Here is a 15,905-nt window from a genome sequence, read left to right as displayed (position 1 = left end):
GGTGGGTACAATTTTGACTTTTAAAAAGCATTTAGACAGTTACTTGGGTAAGATGGGTATAGAGGGATATGGGCCAAATGTGGGCAATTGGGACTAGCTTTGGGGTTTAAAAAAAAGGGCGGCATGGACAAGTTGGGCCAAAGAGTCTGTTTCCATGCTGTAAACCTCTATGACTCTCTTTGGAGCGTGGGAAGAAACCGGAGCACCTGGAGGAAGCCCAGGCAGACACGGGAAGAATGTGCAAACTCCACACAGACAGTCACTCAAGGCCAGAATTGAATCTGGGTCCCTGGCACTGTGAGGGACCCATGCTAACCACTGTGCCAATGTGCTGCCCAATAAAGCCAAGGTTCCAAAGATCTGTAGTCTTCCAAATAAGGCAGGAAGTCACCGATAAAACATATTTTAAATGTTTCCCCGACTTAATTAAGAACTATTCCAGGACTTTATGAATAAAAACAACTGGCATTTAATTGATTGGATCCAAATCAAGATGACTGTGTGTGGGTTAGATAGGGAGAAACTGTTCCTGCTCATAATAAGATCAAGAACAAGAGGGCATAGATTTAAAATGACTGGCAAAAGAAACAAATACAATGCGGGAAAAACCTTTTTCGCAGAGCAAGTGGCTTGGGTTTGGAATGCCATGATGTGGAGATGCCGGCTTTGGATTGGGGCGGGCACAGTAAGAAGTCTCACAACACCAGGTTAAAGTCCAATTGGTCGGACTCCAAATGCTCGTGATTCCAAATAAACCAGTTGGACTTCAGCCTGGTGTTGTGAGACTTCTTATTGTGGGTTCTTACTTATTTGGGTTTGGAATACATTGCCTGGACTTTTGGTGGAGGCAGGTTCAATCAAAGCTTCAAGAGGATGATTAGATGATTATTTGAATAGATACAATGCGTAGGGGGATGAGGAAAAGGCAGGGGAATGGCACAAATTCACAGTGCTCGTTTAGAGAACTGGAGCAGACATGATGCACCAAATGGACTCCTTCTGCATCGTAACATCGCATGGTGGCACAGTGGTTAGTACTGTTACCTCACAGTGCCAGAGACGCAGGTTCGATTCCCAGCTTGGGTGACTGTGTGGAGTCTGCATGTTCTCCCTGTGTCTGCGTGAGTTTCCTCCATGTGCTCCGGTTTCCTCCCGCAGTCCGACTGGCGTGCTGGTTAGGTGCATTGGCCATGCTAAAGTTCTCTCTCAATGTACCCGAACAAGCACTGGAGTGTGGGACTAGGGGATTTTCACAGTAACTTCATTGCAGTGTTAATGTAAGCCTACTCATGACACTAACAAATAACCTTAAACTTCGACAATTCTGCAATACGTTTTCCCATTTTAAAAGTGATTCACATTTACCCATTGGTTATGAAAAAAGAGAATAGATTTTGGAAACATATTTTATTTGGTATCTTTAACCAGTAAATTTGTAGATTTTGGATTTTAGCTGAATTTTACTGAATAATGTGGATTTAATTGACACGGGCATTCATCAAGTGCAGAGTTTTTTTTTAATGTTCCATTTATAAACCGGCGGCACGGTGGCACAGTGATTAGCACTGCTGCCTCACAGCTCCAGGTACCTGGGTTCGATTCCTAGTTTGGGTCACTGTCTGTTGGAGTTTGCACATTCTTCCCGTGTTTGCATGGGTTTTCTCCAGGAAACAATACTTTAGATCATAGAACCCTACAGTGCAGAAAGAGGCCATTCGGCCCATTGAGTCTGCACCGACCACAATCCCACCCAGGCCCTACCCCCATAATCCCTACATATTTTACCCGCTAATCCCTCTAACCTACTCATCTCAGGACACTAAGGGGCAATTTTAGCATGGCCAATCAACCTAACCCGCACATCTTTGGACTGTGGGAGGAAACCGGAGCTCCCGGAGGAAACCCACGCAGACACGAGGAGAATGTGCAAACTCCACACAGACAGTGACCTGAGCCGGGAATCGAACCCAGGTCCCTGGAGCTGTGAAGCAGCAGTGCTAACCACTGTGCTACCGTGCCACACTTTACATGTGACAATAATAAATCAAATCAAATCAGATCAAAGTCAGGCAAATGAATATGTGGATGCAGCTGAGCTACGTAAAGCAGTAGGCCCTGGTTTCTCCTCTTGGTCTGAGCAATGGAGTATACATACTCTCGTTAAGAGTTGTCTTCATCATTCAGATTTTAGCCAGCAATGAACAAAGTCTGCTTGGATTAGGTGTTGGAATGAGAACGAACTCAGCTGTACCTCATCTGGTTAAGTAGCCCATTGAGAATCACTACCAACCATTGGCGTGGTGGCATTGCGGTTAGCACTGCTTGCCTCACAACTCCAGGGACCTGGGTTCAATTCCAGTCTTGGATGATTGTGTGGAGTTTGCATGTTCTCCCCATGTCTGCGTGGGTTTCCTCCAGGTGCTCCAGTTTCCTCCCACTGTCCAAAGATGTGTGGGTTAGGTGTAGCGGCCATGCTAAATTGTCCCTTAGTGTCCCAAGATGCGTCGGTTAGAGGGTTTAGCGGGGTAAATATGTGGGGTTACAGGGATAGGGCCTTGGTGGGATTGTGGTCGGTACAGACTGGAGGGGCCAAATGGCCTCCTTCTGCACTGTGGGGATTCTTTGATTCACTGCAGCAAAGAAGATTCCCATGGACATCCTTCATGTCCATTTGTTCATCTCAATGCTTTGATCACATGTTTTATTTAGGTTTGTCTTCTCTTGCACAGTATTATTGAAGACTGGTTCAGAAAAAGACAGCCGCAGATATGAAAATCTCTGTATTTTATGCTGTTTGTTGACACTGAGCCGTTACTGTTCAGATAGCATCAGAAATTATTCTAAGAATTGCATCTGAATAATAAGGTTTTTTTAAATTTTCAGAGATGTTGTTTGTTCATTGGTTTTGGATACTGCAACGCTGTACTTGTATGTTAATCACTTCTGTGGTCCTTGATTATTAGAAGGAACAACTTGCATTTATGTAGCACCTTGCACTATCTCAGGACATCTCAAAGCATGTTACAGCCAATGAAGTGTCACTGTTATAATATAGAAAACACAACAGCCAATGTGTGCCCAACAAGCTCTTACAAGCAGGAATGTGATAATGTCCAGACAATTTGTTTTAACAGTTTTGATCGAATGACAAATATTAGCCTGCACCCAGGGGAGAACTCTACCCTGATCTGCTTCAAAAGAGTGCCATGGGCACACGTCTCAGTTTAACAGCTCTTTTGAAAGTTCGCACCTCTGACAGTGCAGCACTCCTGCAGTACTGCACTGAGTTCTCAGTCTGAATTACTTGCTCAGGCCCCTGGAGAGGGACTCTGGCACTCTGGCTCACAGGGGAGACTGCAACCAACTGAACCTCAGCTGACACCTTGGTCGGGATTTTCCGCTCCCGTTTTGTTCGGACAGGGTTGGCAATGGGAATAGAAGATCTCACTGTCTGTGTGGGGTTTGCACGTTCTCCCCATGTCTGCGTGGGTTTCCTCCTGATGCTCCGGTTTCCTCCCACAGTCTGAAAGACGTGCTGGTTAGGTGCATTGGCCATGCTAAATTGCCCCTTAGTGTCCTGGGATGCGTAGGTTAGAGGGATTAGCGGGGTAAATATGTGGGGTTACGGGGATAGGGCCTTGGTGGGATTGTGGTCGATACAAACTAGAGGGGCCAAATGGCCTCTTTCTGCACTGTGGGAATTCCATGATTCATCAGAGGCCCAAATCGCGCTTTGTGCCGATGTAAAAGCATGGCATGATTATCCCCAACACCTCGCCATTGATGTACCGGGGTTCCCAACGGTCAACATAGGGAACAGCATTTCCATGTGTTAACATGTCTTTATCAGCACCCCCCCCCCCCCCGGCCCATAAGATAGACCATTCACATTGGCATGAGGGCAGACCAGTGTGAATCTGGTCTAAGGCATGCACTTGACGAGCAGATCTCTCATGGTGTATCACTCTGAAGAAGATAGAACATAGAACATTACAGCGCAGTACAGGCCCTTCGGCCCTCGATGTTGCGCCGACCAGTGGTACCAATCTAAAGCCCCTCTAATCTACACTATTCCAATATCATCCATATGTTTATCCAATAACCACTTGAACGCTCTCAACGTTGACGAGTCCACCACTCCTGCAGGCAGGGCATTCCACGCCCTTACTACTCTCTGAGTAAAGAACCTACCTCTAACATCTGTCCTATATCTCTCACCCCTCAATTTAAAGCTATGTCCCCTCGTGCTAGCCAACACCATCCGAGGAAAAAGGCTCTCACTATCCACCCTATCTAATCCTCTGATCATCTTGTTTGCCTCTATTAAGTCACCTCTTAACCTTCTTCTCTCTAACGAAAACAACCTCAAGCCCCTCAGCCTTTCCTCATACGATTTTCCCACCATACCAGGCAACATCCTGGTAAATCCCCTCTGCACCCTTTCCAACACTTCCACATCTTTCCTATAATACGGCGACCAGAACTGTACGCAATACTCCAAATGTGGCTGCACCAGAGTTTTGTACAGTTGCAGCATGACCTCCTGGCTCCGAAACTCAATCCCTCTACCAATAAAAGCTAACACACCATACGCTTTCTTAACAACCCTATCAACCTGGGTGCCAACTTTCAGGGATCTATGCACATGATATTCATGGAATCATACTGCACAAAAGATGGCCATTTGGCCCATTGTGGCTATGCTGACCATTCATTGAATATTCATTGAAGATCATGCCCAGACACTAGCTGGGCACTGCTCCCAGCGCTACAGGAGTGCTACACCCAGTTCTAGCAGAGCACAGCCCCTGACACTAGAAGAGCAGGGGCAGTGCTGGGAGTGAGGTAGTATGGGGTTGAGTGTATTCCTGGCTAACGTTTGTGTACTGTGGCAGCCTTTAAAAATGGTGCCTCGATTTTTTAAAAATTACAATGCTGGTGGGGTGTCATGGGACCAGCCTTTTCTTTTTACCAAGTCTGAGCTGGTGCGGCGGAGAAAGCCACCGTTGGTGCCGACACCTTCAATGTTGTCCCTGCCCGCGATCAGCCCTTGCCGATATTCGGGGAAATTCCGCCCCTTGTTGTTCACTGGTGCATCTTAATGGGTGCAGCTTTTATGTAAATTATTTTACAAAATGCCTTGCTTTTAATGATGTTAAATTGTCCCAATATTTAAAAAGCTAGCCAATCAAAATCTACGATATTGTGCGAGACATGTTTTGTTAAATCAGTGGGGCCGATGAGCCTGTCAGGAAACCAATATGAATATTCAATGAATGGCCAGCATAGCCACAATGGGCCAAATGGCCATCTTTTGTGCAGTATGATTCCATGAATATCAATCAGAATGCTTCATTTCCTTCCTTGGGATGTTTCTTGCCCAACGGCCATTTTTGCCCAAAGATTATCCAGCACCCTATAAACGTACACCAGATGGAACTTTTTTCCACTTGGCTACATGAATGAATCTTATTCCAAGTGAATGAGATTTGATAGTTCTGCTGCTCCCTGTACAGACCTGTCTAATTAAAAGTGCCAGGGCGTGGAATTCTAAAAGGGTGAGTTGAGGATTTTGGTTAATGTGCACAGAGGACACAAAAGAGAAAGTAAAAACACTGATAAATATATAGCGTGGAAGAAAGGATGCAGAAGGAGAAGATGCAAAATAAAATTCGCAAGGGTGGTACGAGAACTGAGGGTACAGCGATCAGAAAGGCTAAACAGCCAGGAGCTCTTTTCTCCTGAAGAGGGAAGGCTGAGCTGTGACCTTATCGCGACCTTCAAAATGATGAAGGGATTCAACAGGGTAGGATGTAGAGATGGTTCAACAGTCTGGCTAGTCCAGAACTGGGGGCTATAAATACAAGATAGTGACTAATAAATCCAATAAAGAGTTCAAGAGAAATGTTGGGAATGTGAACCCAGCTTCCACATGGTGTAGTTGAGAATGTTGTAGATACAGTTAAGAAGATTCCAGGAAAACATGACAAGAAAATGGATAGGAAGAATTTTTGATCATTTTGATTTGATTTATTGTTGCCACATGTATTGGGATACAATGAAAAGTATTGTTTCCTGTGTGCTATAGCCAAAGCATATCATTCATAGTGTACATAGGGGAGAAGGAAAGGAGAGGGTGCAGAACATAGTGTTACATTCATAGCTAGGGTGTAGAGAAAGATCAGCTTAATATAAGGTAGGTCCATTCATTGGTGGCAGCAGGGAAGAAGTTGTTCTTGAGTCAGATGATACATAATCTCAGACTTTTGTATCTTTTTCCCGATGGAAGAAGGTGGAAGAGAGTATGACCAGGGTGCATGGGGTCCTTGATTATGCCTGCTGCTTTTCTGAGGCAGCGGGAAGTGTAGATGGAGCCTATGGATGGGAGGCTGGTTTGCGTGATGGACTGGGCTACGTTCGCAACCCTTTGTAATTTCTTGCGGTCTTGGTCAGAGCAGGAACCATACCAAGTTGTGATACAACCAGAAAGGATGCTTTCTGTGAGATGAAGTAAATAGAGTTGTAGAAGGCTCATGTGGAGCAAAAACACTGGCTTGATTCAATGCCGTGAATACTGTGTGAAATGTTAATTTAAAAATACCTACCAGAGCAGCTTAGTATGGAGTAATACAATTGGTCTCTGTATTCCTGAGCGAGGGAGCAGAAAATGATCAGTTAGGTTCCCACTCTTTATTGGCATTGTTTGAAACTGCATGGACATCTGATGAGGAGAGGACCTGTCCCATGTGATCTGCCCCATGGTCCAATACTTCCCTGGTACACACTGTGTGGGCCACAGTTGTTTGGCATTCTATTTGTAGGCAACGTATTCCGCCAGGAAGCTCTGTCTGATTTGAAATCCTATTTCTTATTTCCTGGTTTGCTGGGAATTTTGGAAAGGGTTGCACTTTAGTGCGATTACTTCATAAGATCATACGAAATAGGAGCAGGAGTGGGGTATTCAGCCTGTTCCGCCATTCGATAAGATCATGGCTGATCTGATTGTGGCTTTAACTCCACTTTCTGCCTGCTGCCCACCCCCAGAGTAACACTTGACTCCTTCGTAGATCAAAAAATCTGTCTAACTCAGCCTTGAATATATTAAATATTCACTACTTTTGTGGTTAAACCTTCAATCAGAAGACTGAGGACAGAAATCTCTCGTACCCCCACTAGCGGGATCAATTGCAGGGGTGAATTTGGTGGTAGGCCCAAAAATCAGCTTCACCTCAGCGTGCAATTACAACGGGAACTTCCGACGTTGCCTGCCATGGTGGATCGCAAATCCCACTGGAAATCAGAGTGAAACCGATTTGGGATGCAGATGAAGATCCAACCAGAATCTTCACCGATGCCTGATTCCCCGCGACGCCAGCGGGGAAACACGCCAGGCCAGAACACGTTTGGACCAACGTGGCGTGCAGGAGGTGGTGCTTACCTGAAGAAGGCCTGGGGCTGCCTCTGGAGTTTGGGATGGAGGCTGCCAGCGACCCTAGACACTGGTACACCGCAGCAGTGGGTTGGGGGGCGGGGGGACCATCTATCAGGTGGATCTTCCAGCTTCACTATCATCGAGGAGGTCCAGCTTCCAGCCTCCTGGAATTCCATCTTCTTTCTTCAGGATGTCCATCTTCTTTTCTCAATGGTGGGTCAGTGATGTCGAGTACCTTGGTGACACGCATCCCACAGTTATAACTGGGTGCCATAGATATAACTGTGGGATGCGTGTCACCAAGCCCGCCCTGCCGCAAAAGATGGAGCGAAACCCCTGGATGCATAATTAACTACACTGGGGAAGATATGGTCTGGTTTCCCATTTCCTCTGCAATGGGAAATACTCCCGTCCTTACACCGCCATCAGTCCCAGATGGGAGAATTTTGACCCTAAGTTGTGTTGGTATCAGCAGTGAAAATGTGGATCTTAAATGAATGTAAGTTCGCACATGAAGAGTGTCCCCATGGCCAAGGTATCTGAGGTGGAGTTCAAATAGCCTTCACCCTTTCTCAAAACTCCTAATTTGGATGAGTATATGTCCAATAAAGGTTGGCAGGGGGCATGTAATTAGTCAGTTGTAAAGAGAAGGTTCTGAATGGCTGAGACATGAGGTTTGATTTATTGTCACATGTATTAGTGTACAGTGAAAAGTATTGTTTCTTGTGCACTATACAAAGCATACCGTTCATAGAGAAGGAAAGGAGAGAGTGCAGAATGTAGTGTTACAGTCATAGCTAGGGTGTAGAGAAAGATCAATTTAGTGCGAGGTAGGTCCATTCAAAAGCCTGACAGCAGCAGGGAAGAAGCTGTTCTTGAGTCAGTTGATACATGACCTCAGACGTTTTGTATCTTTATCCCGACGGAAGAAGGTGGAAGAGAGAATGTCCGGGGTGTGTGGGGTCCTTAATTATGCTGGCTGCTTTTCCGAGGCAGCGGGAAGTGTAGACAGAGTCAATGGATGGGAGGCTGGTTTTGCATGATGGACTGGGCTACATTCACGACCCAGTTTGTAGTTTCTTGTGGTCTTGAGCGGAGCAGGATGTATGAGTTGTCACTCAGGAAGAAGGCAATTCAATGTAGGACTCGGAGCCAGGAGTTAATCGGGGGGAAAGGGGCATGCAAACAGGAAGATGGGATAATCTGAACAATTGACATCAAATTATCCTCTGATTGTTTTCTCAACCGCCCTTTGGAACCTCAATCCAGTGGCCCTCAGGCTTCATTGCTCAGTGGTTAGAGCACTGGTCTTATAAACCTGGGCTCGCAAGTTCAATCCTTGTTGAGCCTTTAGTTAAAAACCAAAACTCCCTCAGCTACAAGGCCACCAGTGACTGTCGCTGCACCATGGCATTGAGTTTGAGCCACACATCCAGCAAGGGTCACTGCCCTGTGGTCAGGAGTGAGAAGGTTTATTTTCTTCACTCGCCAGGTGCGTTGGCGCTACCTGTGACCACCTCACACTGGCCTAAGATGAACATATGAAGCCATTGGATTTTCTGGCCACGCTCACCCCAAGACCGCAAAATCCCTCCCAAGGTCAACGGAACTTTGCATGGTCTGCCCCTCTTCCCCCCCCCCCAACCCCGCTGTGGCGGGCGGGATGGGAAAATTCCGCTCTGGGTCTGGGATTTTCCAGGCCATCGCTGCTCGGCACTACACCAGAAAACATCAGGACTTCTTGAAAAAAATGAAAGGCAATTTGCTCACATCCTTACTGTCTCCTTTATTTACCACTGGAGTTGAAACAAATATTACACACTGCAGCTGTGAAAGCTTGAATATTCAGGACCTGCGATGTGCAGTATTCAAGACCGACAACTATTCTGATAACGAAGGGTTAACCAGACTGAATCAGCTTTACTCTTCGTGGTAGTCACTTCAATTTACCTTATGAAGTGATGAGCAATATTATGACCAAGAATGATTAACATTTGTTTAAATTTAGCCTCCACCCTGTTTTGATATTTTTAAGTTGATGCGTGTGTGTCCAAGTTTCTGCTGGGCTGCCTAATGAGGCAGTAGTGAGTGTTTGCAGGGAAAAACCTGAACCAGCAATTTGTCAAATTAAAACAAAGTGCGTTTCTCTAATTTTCTTGTGGGGGAGGTGCGGAACGCTGGAGAGAAGTGGCTGTAAAAGCGAAGCAACTTCTCCTGCTGTTCGCGGGACCATCATCGATTATTTCGATTGAGGGTCTGAGTATTTTCACTTTCTACCATCTTCCCAGTCTAACCCCGTTCCCATAGCAGCACGGCCAGACAGAGGGTGCTGTGGATTGACTTTGTATCACCTCTGTCAACGAAGCTTACTCTGGGAGTGCGCAGAAGCCTCCAGGACCTGTTAGATTGTGCTGCCCGCCCCATTTCAGTCTGATTTTCTTTCTCCTCTCTGTGCTTTACTCCTCTCCTGAAAGTGTTGGCATGCGTTGGGAACTTTTCAACCAACATTGGAACTTCCGGTAACTTGTTGAAGCGACCATTCATCTTGTTGGGGACCAGACGGGTCACTTTTCAACCTCTGGGGAAGCATCACACCTGAGTTGACGCTTATCTTTGCTTGATGTTAATGTATTTATTTTAAACAGTGAGTTGTTATGATCTAGAATGCACTGCCTCAAAGGGCAGTAGAAGCAGATGCAACAGTCACTTCCTTAAGGGAATTGGATGTATGTTTGGAAAGGAAAAAAAAATAGCAGGCTATGGGGAGTGCAACTAATTGGATAGCTCTCAAAGAGACAGCACCAGTCATGAAGGGCCAAATGGCCTCCTTATATGCTGTAAGATTCTATGATCCTGGTGTACATTTCCAGCTGAAGCCATTGGATGGTAAATGTGAGCGGGAATCTTGGCTGATTCCTGGGATACAGGGAATATTGTAACCTCCAGCTGACATCACCTAAGGATTTGATTCAAGATTTCCCCGAGTAATCTGAGAATAGATGGTTTTAGTTTGACGAAAAATCTATCAAAGGAATTGCATTCTTCTGTTAGAAGTTTGTATTAAGTAGGAACCGGAGGTTTAATAGATTAATGCTGTACTAACTTAGTGCTACTAAGTGTTGTGGATGCTGGGTTGTCTCTGAAGTTCCCCGCGTGGTAAGTTCCCATCTCAACCTGGCCATGGGAGAAAGGGGGGGTCAGGGGGATATCAGTCGGGCAAAAGGTATCCTTGTGGGTTTCCTCCGGATGCTCCAGTTTCCTCCCATAGTCCAAAGACATGCAGGTTAAATGGATTGGCTGTGCTAAATTACCCCTTAGTGTCACAAGATGTGGAGGTTAGGGGGATTCGTGGGGTAAATTCATGGGGCCACAATGATAGCACTGGGTATAATAATCTGTTGGAGAGTCGGTGCAGACTCGATGGGTCGAATGGCCTCCTTCTGTGCTGTAGGGATTCTATAAGTGAAGGTCAAACACGAACCCTATAGGAGGGTTGAGAAGTGGGTGTGCGTTTCAACCCTGAGGTTCTTGCCATCCCTCCTAGTAATCAACTGCAGGGGGGGGAGGGGAGGGGAGGGGGGGGGGCAGCATGGGATAGAACATGGAACAGCACAGCACAGGAACAGGCCCTTCGGCCCATGATGTTGCGCCGGATCGTGGGAAGAGATCCCATCCACTGCAACGGTGACCAAACTTCCGTAACCGCAAAGGCGATTGGGGCACCAGGCGGCCATGGAGAGAGTTAAATAAATGCAAATCTTTCTCAATGGCCCATTCACGCGTAGAATGATAAAATGACACTGGGGAGGGAGCTGAGAAAGGGGAGAAAATAACCAGAAGACGGGAGGACTTAAAGGGTTAAATTGAGGGGGAGGTTGGAAGTCGAACATTTGCGTCTCCGGAAAATCCCTTTCTATTATTTTCAAGGTTTTGGAATTAATTTCACTTGCTGTCTCGCACCTTGCCTGATTACTGCTTTGTTGTTTTTGCTTCTGACCCGCACCCCCCCCCCCCTTCCTTTTCTCCCTCTCACCTACTAGTATCAGCTTGCAGACTGCCATGGAAATTCCTGTTTTGCTTCAATCAGTCAATGGGAATGAACTGCCCTCCAGCGCTGTGTTCGCCTTCGTTTGAAACAAACAGCCTTCGTGATGAGGTGGAGCCCCGCCCAGAACACACAAGCGTTCAGACTCGCTTGAGAATCCTTCAGCCCCGATCAGTGTTCAAAATAAACGATGACAGGGATGAAGCAGATCGAGAAATTCCTGAAGAAGCAGACCTCGACCCTGACCAGAAGCCGGGTGGACAAGGATGGCTTTTTCCCGGGAACGCTGAAGCGGCGGCCCAGCACGTCCAAGATCCTCCCGTTTCTAAAGGACACGGTGTCGGGGAGCGACAGCCCCAGCCCCAAGGATGAGTTCAGCCCAGATATTGCCTGCCTGGAAAGCAAATGGACGGACACGGAGGATGACCTGACCAGCCCTTCCCTGTCATCGGGGGAAATCAGCCCCAACGGGTCCACCCTCAGCAGCAAGTTGTGGCACCTTTCGGACACCCCGGAGAACATCGTGGAGCACGTGCTGGAGGGACTAGTGGAGTCTACAAAGAACAGCGCGGACGCAGGTAAGTGTAAAAATGTTGCCCACACCTGGGACTAAAATGAAACAACACCTAAGCCACTTAAACATGAACTGGCAAATGACTAAACTCTGTGGTGGAGGTACCAGCTCATGACCCGCACTTGATAGAGTTAGAAAAGCCAATTTGATCGCATTTTGAGTGGATCGGATTTTTAAAATCTGGACTCAAGATTAATTTCCACAAATCCGGCGCCAATTTCCCTGGCTCTGTTCCAGATGTTGTGAAAGCACGATTAAAGCTTACTCAAGATGAGAGCAAAATAGGATTAGTGCTTCACACTCCCATCTGGATGTCCAAAATGTCATGCAAGCTCTGAACCCAAATGACTTTGAAAGACCTCCTGTAATTGGACAATGGTTGGGCCTACAGTCCCGTGTAAGCAGTACGTGGCTCTCCATTAAACCCGAGTGCTGAACCTGAGACTTCTTGTGACGAGGTGTTAACTTTTTTAACTTTCCAAAAGGATTGAGCAATTTTAGATTAAATGGGTCTGTTTCTATCCAAACCGTGAGCAGGAAGACGTAATCATAGAATAGAATCATAGAATCCCTGCAGGGCAGAAGGAGGCCATTTGACCCATCGGGTCTGCACCGACTCTTACCCAGGCTTACCACATAATACCACGTATTTACCCCGCTAATCCCCCTGACCTATATATCTTGGGACACTAAGGGGCAATTTAGCATGGCCAATCAACCTAATCCGCACATCTTTGGGCTCGCACGCAGACACGAGGAGAAGGTGCAGACTCTGCACAGACAGACACCCGAGGCCGGAATTGAACCCGGGTCTCTGACGCTGTGAGGCAGCAGTGCTAACCACTGTGCCACCGTGCCGTCCACAAATGTTCCTGTAAATTCTGTAGTATTGTCTTCATTGTCCTGTCACAAAATTTCCTTGCATTAGGACAGGTGTTGGTCACTCTAAAGAAGTAATTGCTGTTTTTATTTCCCAGCGAGAGGGAATTGGGTTGTTGGTTTTTGTGTTTTGATATGTTTCTACGAGCGACTAGGTGAATAGTTTTCCATTTGTCCCAGCATTCACTTGGATTGATCCTGGCAGCCATGTGTGATTTCTTAGTAATGGGGGTAATTTTTACCTAGGTTTCCATGCGGGCAGTGAGGAGTTAAAAACAACAAAATCTATTGGTATGTTGGCACTGACCCACTAGCTGCTGTGTTTAGTTGGATTGTGCATGGTAGCAACCCTCCCGAGGGAAGAGGTTGCCCATTAACATACCCCCACCATCAATATACTTGCGTTTCCCATTGACCAGAAACTTAACTGGGCCAACTATATAAATAATGTGGCTGCAGGAGTAGATCAGATGCTGGGCATGCTGTAGTAAGTCATTATTTTCGTAGAAACATAGAATATAGGAGCGGTAGTAGGCCATTCAGCCCTTCAAACCTGCTCCATCATCCATTCTGGTTATGGCTGATCATTCAAGTCAATAGCCTGCTTCTCAGCATCTCTCCATCAAGCCCCCTTCAGAATCTTTTGTGTTTCAGTGAGATTGCCCCTCATTCTGCAAACTCCAGAGAGTGCAGGCCCATCCTATCCAACCTCACTCACTCCCCAAAGCCAGATTACATCTACGAAGGCGAAAATCAGACATGTAATAGAATACCTGCCACTCGTCTGGATGAGTGCAGCTCCAGCAAAGCTTGATGCCATCCAGGGCAAAGCAGCCCACTTGATTGGCACCCTATCCATCACCTTCAATACTCAACAACAAATACAGAAAATGCTGGAAAATCACAGCAGGTCTGACAGCATCTGTGGGGAGAGAGAATAGAGCCAACGTTTCGAGTCTCGATGACCCTTCGTCAGAGCTGGAGTTCTGACGAAGGGTCATCCAGACTCGAAACGTTGGCTCTATTCTCTCCCCACAGATGCTGTCAGATCTGTTGAGATTTTCCAGCATTTTCTGTTTTTGTTTCAGATTCCGGCATCCGCAGTGTTTTGCTTTTACCTTAAATATTCACTTCCTCCACAACCGACGCCCAGTGGCAGCAGTGCGTACCGTTCACAAGATATACTGCAGTAACTTCATTGCAGTGTTAATGTAAGCCTACTTGTGACACTAATAAATAAACTTTACATTTTAAAACTTTAATTAAAAGCAGTTGTCAAAGTGACCACCAATTTCAACCTCTGGATCCTTCCAGGGATTTCTTTTCATTATTATGTGGGCGTCATTCACTGGGCTAGCATTTATTGCCCATACTAATTGCCCTTGAATTGAATGGCTTGCTAGGCCATTTCAGAGGGCAGTTGAGAATCAACCACATTGCTGCAGATCTGGAGTCACATACAGGCCAGGCCAGGTAAGAACGGCAGATTTCCTTCCCTAGAGGGCATTAGTGAGCCTGATGGGTTTTTCCGACAATCAACAATGTTTTCATGGTCATCAGTAGATTCTTAATTCCAGATGTTTGTTATTGAAATCAAATTCCACCATCTGCCGTGGCGGGATTCGAACCCAGGTCCACAGAACATTAGCTGAGTTTCTGGATTAATAGTCTAGCCATAATATCCACGACGGTGGCTCAAAAGCACCGTAAGGCACTTGACAGATGAGTTGTTTACCAGAGTCGGCAATTCTGTAAAGTTGCCTGTGGCGATGCCAGTCAGAACGAGCAGGTGCCCGCTTTTGAGTCTCTGGCTGGCTTCCCACAAGTGTAGCGTGTAATTGACTGCATTCACATGGCAATCCTCTCAACCCCAGATCAGTGTTTGTCACCTGCAAGGATGCTACTCACTTCCACACTGCCTTTTCTGCACTTGTCATGTGGCACGTCAGTGGAAGCCCATTTCCAGTTCTCTCCCTCCTATTTTGTCCTCTCTTCTGCAATGTGAGAAAAGCAGAACTAATGAATGACTCATAGCATCTGTTCACAGAACGGAAGTAGTGCGTTTGTTGAGGGTGCTTTGGGGAAATAAGGATGAGGGTAAGTGGAGGCATAGGTGAGGCTATGAGGAAGTGAGTAGAAAGAGAAGGATGGACATGCGTGCAAAGGAAGTGAATGTGAAGGTTGATGTGATAGAATGGGCTTGAGAAGGCAGAGTGATAGGGTGGAGTGGCACATATCACAGGGTGCAACTACTTACCTTTCCTAGCCATTAGGTCATTAAAGAGCTTCTTGTGCCAAATCCAGGTGCCATTATACTCTCGCTGCTGACCCCATGGACCATCTCCATCCATGCCTGCTATGTGGCAGCAGTAGGTTCCTGCCTCCTGCTGGCCGTGGGATAATATCTTCCTCTGTTCTTCATAATCCCAAGTAATACGTCAATCATAGAATCCCCACAATGCAGAAGGAGGCCATTTGGCCCATCGTATTTGCACCGACAGCAATCCCACCTAGGCCCTATCCCCATAACCCCACATATTTACCCCACTAATCCCTCTTACCTATTTATCCCGTGACATTAAGGGGCAAGTTAACATGGCCAATGCACCTAACCTGCACATCTTTGGAGTGTGGGAGGAAACTGGAGCACCCGGAGGAAACCCACACAGACACGGGGAGAACGCGCAAACTCCACACAGACAGTGACCCAAGCTGGGAATTGAACCCAGGTCCCTGGAGCTGTGAGGCAGCAGTGCTAACCAGTGGGCCACCGTGCCGCCCATGATCCCAGGGGTGATCATTAATTCTGCAATGATGTTTCTGTGTCAAACTCCTCCAAATTCCATCTTTGGATTGGCCCTTTAAATCCAGGAGTTGAGGTCGAGTCATGTGGGCCCTCAATTGATGGAAAACATGAATGTAAAATGATAATCAGTGGGGTGGCCGCATTAAATTGCCGACGGAAATATTGAACT

At 46.6% G+C, this 15,905-nt stretch overlaps 1 protein-coding gene across 1 annotated transcript in view; it reads left to right on the top strand.

The window, feature by feature from the left end:
• The window catches only part of rapgefl1 (Rap guanine nucleotide exchange factor (GEF)-like 1), a 114,549-nt gene that overhangs the window by 29,041 nt on the left and 69,603 nt on the right, over positions 1–15,905 (top strand). Inside the window, exon 2 of the mRNA XM_078224134.1 lies at positions 11,473–12,055. Coding sequence (XP_078080260.1) covers positions 11,668–12,055 — 388 coding nt within the window. The 5' untranslated portion in view covers positions 11,473–11,667. The remainder of the gene's footprint in view (positions 1–11,472; positions 12,056–15,905) is intronic.

Source organism: Mustelus asterias, chromosome 11, assembly GCF_964213995.1.
Source record: "Mustelus asterias chromosome 11, sMusAst1.hap1.1, whole genome shotgun sequence".
In the NCBI taxonomy this organism is placed as follows: Eukaryota; Metazoa; Chordata; class Chondrichthyes; order Carcharhiniformes; family Triakidae; genus Mustelus; species Mustelus asterias.
Note: the sequence above shows the minus strand (reverse complement) of the source record. Positions and strands in the feature narration are given on the sequence as shown.